This window comes from Echinops telfairi, unplaced genomic scaffold, assembly GCF_000313985.2.
Source record: "Echinops telfairi isolate 266 unplaced genomic scaffold, ASM31398v2 ScPeMD7_31;HRSCAF=116, whole genome shotgun sequence".
Classification (NCBI taxonomy): Eukaryota; Metazoa; Chordata; class Mammalia; order Afrosoricida; family Tenrecidae; genus Echinops; species Echinops telfairi.
Genome location: NW_022103928.1, coordinates 30,169,102 through 30,178,079, shown reverse-complemented (window position 1 = coordinate 30,178,079; position 8,978 = coordinate 30,169,102). Strand labels below are relative to the sequence as shown.

The 8,978-nt window shown below is 48.2% G+C and overlaps 1 protein-coding gene and 1 pseudogene across 1 annotated transcript in view; one reads left to right on the top strand and one right to left on the bottom strand.

The window, feature by feature from the left end:
• Positions 1–28: 28 nt before the first annotated feature.
• The window catches only part of RAB43 (RAB43, member RAS oncogene family), a 30,223-nt gene continuing 21,273 nt past the window's right edge, over positions 29–8,978 (top strand). The window contains exons 1-2 of the mRNA XM_045290139.1: positions 29–94; positions 1,168–1,218. Of these exons, the coding sequence (XP_045146074.1) occupies positions 29–94; positions 1,168–1,218 (117 nt within the window). The remainder of the gene's footprint in view (positions 95–1,167; positions 1,219–8,978) is intronic.
• Positions 4,047–5,724, bottom strand: LOC115869548 (annotated as a pseudogene).

Below are 8,978 nucleotides of genomic sequence, written 5' to 3'. Positions count from 1 at the left end.
AGAACCTCGCCGGTGCCGGAAGGTGAGGATGAGGCAGGTCCGTGTTCGCCGGGGCCTCCTCGTGGAGCCCGCGCGGCGGAGCTGCAGTGTGCTGGTGCACCGCCCTGGGAATGGTTCCCTCGCTGACGCTTGTGATTAAGGCATCATCCTACCCAGGTGCCAGGGCAGCGCCCGCGCTTGTTCGCCGTCCGCCCCGACGGGCGTCGTGGGCGCTGTACAACACGTCGTCGCGGCCCCGCGTGGTTTCCATTCAGGGGCCCAGAGCAGGTGCCGTCTCCGCGCCTCGCAGCTGGGGAGAGGAAACTCCGAAATGTGCGGTCGGGAAGCGGAGCCAGGGCAGTTGGCATCTGTTGAGCCCCTGACCAGAGCTCACCCAGCTGGCCGCTAGTCTGGCTCTTGCCTGCTGTCGGCCTGCAAAGTATGGTGGCCTGCAAAGTATGGTCTTTGGGCAGGATCCTTAGCTGGTGGTCTTTGTTTCAGTAACATTGGGGGGGGCATTGCTGGGTGTGGCCTCCCTCCTGCCCCACCGTGCAGAAAGAGGAAATCAAGAGTCTGTAAGGCTTGGCCTCCCTGCCTCTCTGGAGAAGAGGTGGCTTAGGCATCAGACTTTTGAGGAGCGTTTTCCAGGGTCCCGGTTTCTGTGTGATTTGGGGTCTCCTTGGACCAGGAGAAAGCAAGCTGCAGGCAGGAGCTCCGAGTTCCTGAGGACTATCCCCTTGAAACAGGCGGTTATGGGAAGGGCATGCGTGGAGTGTGTCCCTGGAGGAGGAGTTTGTGGGACTCCGGTGCTGCCAGCATGGTGGCAGGGGAAGTGGAGTGTTAAAATAGAGCCCTACAGACCAGCCGTGTTCTCATAAGCCCTCTGCTCACTCCCCGAGGGTGGCAGCCCTCTGCTGAGGGTGGTCAGGGAGGGCAGAGGGTTCTTGTTTACCTGGTAAGATAACAACTTGTGCCCAGCAGAGCTCAGGGTGTAATTGCTTACCCAAGCACAGGTGATGCAATGGAGGGCAGGGCAGTTAGTTATTTCTTTGCCTAGGGCCACCCCCATCCAGATTGCTCCTAGGAGTCCATTGAGACCCGGCGCAGAGAGGACAGGCACCGGAGGTGGGCCTGGTCAGACTTCGTATAGAGTGGCTGCCCTTCATCACAGCCTGTGTTGTGTGTCAGCCACCTTACAGATGTGCACTGCAGGGTCTGTCATCAACCGTGTGCACAGAGGTGAGACGTGTTTTTCTTTTGGACTCAACGCCATGAGGTCTCTTCTTTCCCCCATTTGGAGGAGGACATGGGATAGCTTTTGTCATTGTTTACCACGCATTTTGCAGTGAGGGAAACGGGAAGCCTAGTGCACCTCTTCAAGGCTCCGCCACATCCACCTGAGTTAATAGTGAGCAGCAGGGAGCCGGGGAACCTGGCCTTTCAGGTCAGGATTTCTGGGGTCTGCTGACTCAGTACGAGTATCAGCTTTCCTCTCTGTAAAAGCCCTCGGAAGTGTGTTCCAGTAATGTGAGTTTTCAAAACTTAGGTTTATTGAGGCTCAATTTACCCACAGTAAAATTCCACCCATTGTGAGTGTACAAAACCAGAAAACCTGCTGCCATCTGGTTGGATTCTGACTCAGCGACCCTGTATAGGGTTTCTGAAACTAATTTTTTTTAAAGCTTTTTATTGTGATTTCAGGGCTTATATTTCAGATGATCATTTTTGTATTCAACAACTTCATTTATCTAGCCTCCCAATAGCTTGCCCTGGACCTCCCCCTTTCCTCCCCCTTTTGGTAAGGTACTAGCTTCACCCAAGTTAACACCTGTTGACTCTCTAGCCTAATTACTTCTAGCCTATCTGCTCCCCCCTCCCTTTGCCATCTTTCTTTTCCACACCTGGTAACCATCAAAGTCGGTTTCTTTTGGTATGAAAATCCTTATCTTGATTTTTTTTCTTTTTATATGTGCTCTCAGACAATGTTTATCCTTTTGTGATTGACTACCTCCACTCAACAATGCCCTCCAAATCTTTCCGTCGTGAGTTGCTTCACGCATTCATCATCATTCTATAGTGATGCACAGTATTCCATGGTGTGTATGTATCAGGTCTGTTTATCCGTTTTTCCCGTGATGGCATTTAGGTTGTTTCTGTCTTGCTGTTGGGCCGCAGTGAAGCTGAGTGTGCATATGTCAGCCGATGCTTTGTTCCATATTCTTTAGGGCTTGCTGGGTCATGGCATTTCTATTCCCTGTTGTTTGAGGCGGTGCCCTCCTGCCTGCTTTCTCCAGTCCTTGCACTGTTTTATAGTCCCCTGAGTGGTGGACAAGGGCTCCAATCTCTACACATCCTCTCCCGCAATGATTTTCTATGTTGTTATTTTTTGAAATTTTGCTGTCAATGCTAGTGTAAGGTGGCATCTCATCGTTGTTTTGATGTGCATCTTGGATGGCCAGTGATCTTGAAGCGTTTCTTCATACGTTTGTTGTTGGCCTCCTGGAAGTCTTCTTCCTCTGCCCGTTTTAAAATTGGATTATTCACCTTCTTGTCTTGCCCCTATCCAGTTACTCTCTACAGTCTACCCAGCCTGGATTTCAGATACAGGAAATCATACACAGCACAAATAGGAAGCCAACAAACAAAAACCCAACCACAGTGACAAGACGAAACAGGGAAACCTCAGTCAAAAACAGAAAGTATTTAAAATTCGGAAACAACTTTAAAATGGGGCGAAAGGGAGATCAAATGATGAGGGTGTTTTAACGTCACATTTTAACGTCACTGCATCGGCCATCATTGTGCTCTCTGTCTGATAGCAAGGCTATTCACATCCCTCGACTGTGGTCAGAGGGGATAGTATCTTGTTTTGAGGAGGGCCCAGCCATCTCTTTAGTCTTCTCTGCATTTGTGTTTTTGTATGCTGTGTCCAACTCAGTAGGAAAACCTCTGTGGTGATGGGACTCCAGGGGTGGCCAATGTGGCGTAGGACCCTACTGCACATTTCCTCAGTTGGCGGTGAAGATGGCTGGGGTCGCTTTGTGCAGCTTGATCATCTGCAGCATGTGCTTGTAGCCCAGTACACATGTCTTCCCGTTCATAACCAGTCGGAGTCTAGAGTCGATCCACTCCAGCCACCTTTTCCTCATTTTTGTGGCCACCATCTTCCTGTCTTAGGTGTGAGACGGCCCCCAGCCAGGAGCAGCTGCCAAGATGGCTCAGTAGGAAGAAAACCCTGTCCTATAAATGTTGACAGACGTACAGTCATGTAACCACCCCTAAGACAAATGGCTGTAGAACATTCTCCATCAACCCCCAAAGTCTCATGTTCCTGTTCACAGTCTGTTTCCCTCTCCTTACCCTGGGCCCTAAAGTCCCTGGTCTCTCTTCCTATCTTTTAGTTTTGACGTGACTTTTTCTTTTTTTTTAATTGTGGGGAATATACACATAATAAAGCCCACACCATCTAACTGACTGGTTTCTATATGTGTAACTCAGCAATTTAACTCCAGCTTTAATTGCCCAGGTTTTGCTATTTCTACAGAAAGCAAGTCCGCATCACAAAAGGATGTAGGTGAAAACCTTTCCAGGTTCTGTCCTGGGCTTAAGAAGCACCCCACTGTTTCCCAGCTCTCCTCTTCCTGTGGTGCTGTGTAGTCATACTGGGTTTTATCAGCACTTAAGGAGCCTTAGCAATAGATCACCTCATGTTTTTCCAGCTTTCAATTTCCTGTGCTTCAGCTGCCAGGAAGACCGCGTATAGAAGGGTTTTAACCAGCTTCCCACCAGCCAGAGCGAGTCGTTTTATATTGAGGCTCCACTGCGTGTAAACTAAGAGTACCACGGCTAAGAAATGAAAAAGCATGAAATTCACAAAGCTAATTCCAAGTTCTTATTTATTTACTTATTTATTGCAGAGAGAGATCTTTGTTTTCTTGTTCTGCACACACAGGTCCATCAGGCGGAGGTCAGAGGGGTGGGTGTGGGTGGGGCAGATGCCTCTGCAGGGACAACAAGGTGGAGTTCTCCAGCCCTAGCAGCCTTTTCACCTCTTGGGCCCGCCTCGTTCAAGTTCCTGAAGATCCACAGGTCCTGGGTGAGCATTGAGAGGGCTCAGAAGCGGAAGGCTTCCGTAGGAGAGGAGGGTCAGCAGAGGTCAGGAGAAGGCCAGAATCCAGGGCCAGGCCTGGTAGAAGTTGAGTTTCTTGGCTGGAGGAGTTTCTCCTAGCCCTTTATTAACCACTAGGTCACTGGTTTGGTGGAGTTGTTGGGGCACTGAAGGTCACATCAGCCTTCTGCTGCTTTTAAGGGGTGACCCCCGGCCTCAGGGAGCTGCTCAACAGAGGGGTTGCTGGAGGAAGCCCCAAAACATCAGATGCCATCATATTGGGCCCCTGCTTGGGTGTCTCAGCTGGGAGGGGGATGCTGAGTCTTCCTGTACCTTTCACTTGACGGTGGCCTTTCTCTGAGCCACTGCCTTCCGTGACGGCACTGCTGATGTGATTAGGTCACCTTCACTCGCTTCTCGGCAGCCCTCAGTCTCTGTTTCCATCTGGCCCGCTTCCCACCCTCAGGAGAAGACTCAGCCATGGGATGCAGCTGCATCGTCAGCTCCCCAAGCTCCATGAAGGCAGCGCCTGCCGCAGAGAAACTCCGACCTCGGTGGACGCTGACCTCCTGGCCCCGAGTACCCCTCACAGAGATGCCACAGCTGCCACTCAAACCAGGATCTAAGTGATCTTATTTCTAGAGTGATTTCAGTGCAACCAGAAACCTAACTAAACTTCGCTTCTCCTAAGAGGTTGGCCCTGACTCTCACCAACTTCCTCTCTTACCTCTCATCACTACCCTCTAGCCATCCTCAGTTCTTCTGCCCTTCCACAAAGCCAGGTTCATGTGAGCCTCAGGTTCCTTACATTTGCCCCCCTGCAAATGCAGCTCTTCCTATAACAGCTGCTTCCTCATCATTAAGGTCCTGATATGAATATTCCTCTTCAGAGAGCCCTTCCCCGACCTCGTAGTTCCTCTGTCCCATTACACTCTTAACAGTACTTGAGAGTGCCTTGCTGCCTGTGGCCCCAAGTGGAAGGTAAGTGCCTTGGAAGTATGGTGGTCTATTTGCTTTTTGCACTTGTGAATCCCTACACCTAGAGTAGTGCCTGACACATGGTGTTCAATACATGTCTGTTGATTGGCTGGTTTTTATTTACATAGAAGCCAAGATACGTGAAAAGACTGACTTACTCAAGTTCACCTACAGGTTTGTTCAAACCAAGATTGGACCTTGAGCTCTGGCTGGCTTCTAAGCCCAGGGCTCCTTTTTATACTGGACCACCTTGTTAGTTTACAGCGGTGACCCTGAGTTTCTCTGCAAGTTGGTGAAGCTAGTAAAAATACAGTTGTCGTTACTTACTGAGAGAAGAATATGGACTTGGATTTTAGGCAGATTTTTCAATACTAAGTACTGAAACCCAAAAGAGTTTCAGGAAACTTGTCAGGAAACTAGAACCTTTAGGTAGCTCCAAACAGCTTTAGGCCCAGCTAGTCTGGTGTAGAAGGTTATTCCATGCAGGCTCATTTGACTCAGGCTACTCAGGCTGAACTTAGAAAGTGAGTCTGGGTGCTGCCAGTCCCTTCAGATGTGGAGTGTAAAAAAAGGTGAGGTTAGCTGCCTGAAGGCCTGGGCCTTACTTCCAACCCTGCCACAACCGTGGGCAGGTCCTTTTCCTTCGGAGGCTTCCTCATCCGTGTAATGGCTCTGCCTGTTAGGACTGTGGACAATTAGGAATGTTTTTCAACTATTTTAAGTTTCTTTTACATAGTTTTGAATAGATAAAATAGTCACCAGGTTCAACGTTCCAAAATCTAACGTATTTAAAAGGGCATAATATAAAAAGTCACCCTTTATCCCTGGGTGGCATAGAGGGTTGAATATATATATATGGCTGCTGGTTTGGGCCCCCTCGGGGGTGCCTTGGAAGACAGGCCCGGAGAGCTGCTTCCGAAAGGTTACTGCCTTGGTAACCGTGGGGAGTAGCTCTTTACTCCGCGGCCGCTCAGCAGTACCACCGCTAGCCGCCATTCCTTTCTGTCCACTTGTTTATCCTGAAAGTGCTGCTGTAAACAGCATCTAGCCAAGTGCAACTATGAGGAAGCTTCAGAAGTTTGTGGAAAACTTCTGTTGTTTTTTACATTCCATTTTCTAAGAACTCTTTGAAGCCCCTCCGACAGGGATTGATTTCATTACTGCTGTTGTTAGCACTCCTCCAGAACTCAGTTGATTAGCTCATGCCTTCCCTGCCTCTTCACTCCTCCCCACCCTCCCTGTCTCCCAGGAAATCGCAGCCAGTTCTAGATCCCTAAAACATCCAGACCTTTCCTCTGCTCACTCTTATCTAGGACAGCACAAAGGCCTCTTATGTAAACTCTGTTTTTGCAGAACTATGGGGACAAAGGCACAGAGGTTAGCCTTGTAGAATTATACCCCTGTTCTTTGGCTTGAGATCAGGGTCACTCTCCACCTGCTGGAGATCTCTCTTTCACAAAGGTAAAGTTTATGCCCTTGAGCTTGGGCCTCCACATTTCTGGACCTTTGGCCTTGGCACTCTCACTTCCCCTGACCTGAGGAGCCCAGCCATCCTTGTTTTCCTTGTTCCTAGGACTTTCAAAGGTGGGCTAGGGATGGGGAGCCAGGGAATGGATGGATTCTTTTAAAAGTTTGCATTCTCAGGCCTTCTCATCAAGGCTCTGGCTTTGCTCTTGTGCTTTGTGACTTTACATAAAATTAGGTGACTGTTTTGGTTTTGATCAGAAATAGCAAAAGAACTGTTAGATAAGAAAGAAGTTCTAGGTCACGCTGATTGTCTGAAGAAATCCATTCTTGATACCAGTGGCAGCCGTTCTCCTGGTGAAAAATAAAACCTGGCCTTTGGAGGATTCGTGCACTTCTTGCAGTCCAGTGGAAGACAGCAGAAGGAGGGTCAGCAATGGAGCCACGACACACCCGTTAAAATCATGGCTCTGCCTCATTGTCACCAGGGCATGCACCCTCCCCTCTTGCATTTGTTTCATCTACGAAGTCACTGCCTTGCGCAGTGTACTGGAACTGATGCTGGTGCAATTACTTGCTAAGCGGCAGTGGCATGGCCAGTCAGGAAGCCCCATTTCTCAGCCTGGCTCCTTAGCACATCTTAAGCAAGTCACTTCATTGCTCTCTTTCCTGTCCATAAAATGAAGACAGCAGTGTCTGTTTTGCCTTTCCTCCCAGGGTTTTCTGTGTAAGAAAAGGCAATAGCTGGACTCTGGGGAGTGCTAGCGCTGGAAAAGAGATCTCAGTAGTGGTTCTGAATCACTTGGGGGCTGCACAGAAGGGAGACTTGAACAAAAGCCTTTCCGGTTCTCCATCGTGACTCAGGATGGAGACCTGCTTTGTAGCCTCTCAGTTCTTTGGTCATTAGACAGTGTCAGGTCTTCCTATCTTCCATTGGCCTTTGTGCCATGCTAGGCCCTTGCTGATGCCTGACGCTGTGTTTTACAGGACACCTTATGTGAGTCCGGGGAGACTAGAGAAACAAATTCATAGACACTCGTGTGTATAAGAAAGAAAAAATGCGCTTTACACAATTGATGTGTGTATGGATTGTGATAAGAGTTGTATGAGCCCCTAATAAAATGTTTTTAAAAAAAACAACAAAAAACTATTAAACCTAACAGAAACAATAAAAAACAAAATGAAACAAAACTGAAGAAAACAATGATACAAAGATAAAAATAAAGGATAAGAAAGAAAAAAAAAGCTTTATATATAAGAGGAATTAAATACTGAGAAAACAAACCAGCCCAGTCCAAATCGAGTCCATAAGTCCTATATTAGTACATATGCCCGATACCAATCTATAAAGTCCTCTTCACGAGGCACATGCAATGACGCTGAATGCAGGAAGATCACAGGCCAGTGGATCCAGTGGCATTGTAAGCATCTCATTGCTGGCAGGGGTCTCCACGTGGCTGCTCCAGCTCCAGGCACTAGCATAGTTCCATGTGTTGGTAGAGAGCCTCTTGGAGTGAGCATGTGTCCCGCTTCCAACAAGCTATTTTATCTCCTTCTCGCCTCCAAATGAGGTCAAGCTGCAATCTGATTGACAGACTAACCTCCACCCCTTCACTCTTAAGCCTCAAATTGACAATAGATTATGCAACTACCATACACCTCACCTTCAATCAACATGTACCGTACCCTACCAGTTCTCACGGATTCCGTACTCATTGTACCATTTGATGCACACAGTCACCCTGGGAGAGAGGATCTGGGTTTTACAGAGGAGGACACGAAGGCCTGTATGTGGCAAAATCAGAACTGGAACTGAGCCTTTTCGGTTCTTGTCTTTGAGGTGATTTTTCCTCATTACTGTGTTATGCTCACTTCCCCTATCTACCATTCCCTGACCAAAAGGAAGGTGGGGCCAACTTGAAATCAAAATCATCCTATATTGTATTTTGCATTTTTATTAGCGTTGTGATATTGACATTCTAATGCCAGGGACTGACTTGACTTAAATAAATAAATAAGTCCCAAGTGTTGGCACAGGGCATTGAAGACTTATAGCCTTGGAAATCTGACAAGGGTTGCTATGAGTTGGAATTGGTCCAGCGGCAATGGGTTTGGTTGGTTTTTTGCTATGGTTAAACACTCAGCTGCTAACCAAAAGGTTGGCAGTTCAAACTCACCAGCAGCTCCAGGGGAGAAAGATGTGACATGAAGATTTATCTATTAAGAGTTCCAGTCTTGAAAACCTCATGACAGTTTTAATTTCGTTCTAAAGGATCACTGCACTGTGAGTTGGAATCAGTGGTGGAAGAGCCATACCAATACAGACACGCTCCGTGATCTCCCTTGTGCTACTTTGCGGAATCCTAGACACGGGGCATTAGCGTCAGTTCTTAGATCAAGTTCATACCACGCTACACAGGGATGTGACTCCTCTTTAAAACTGACACCC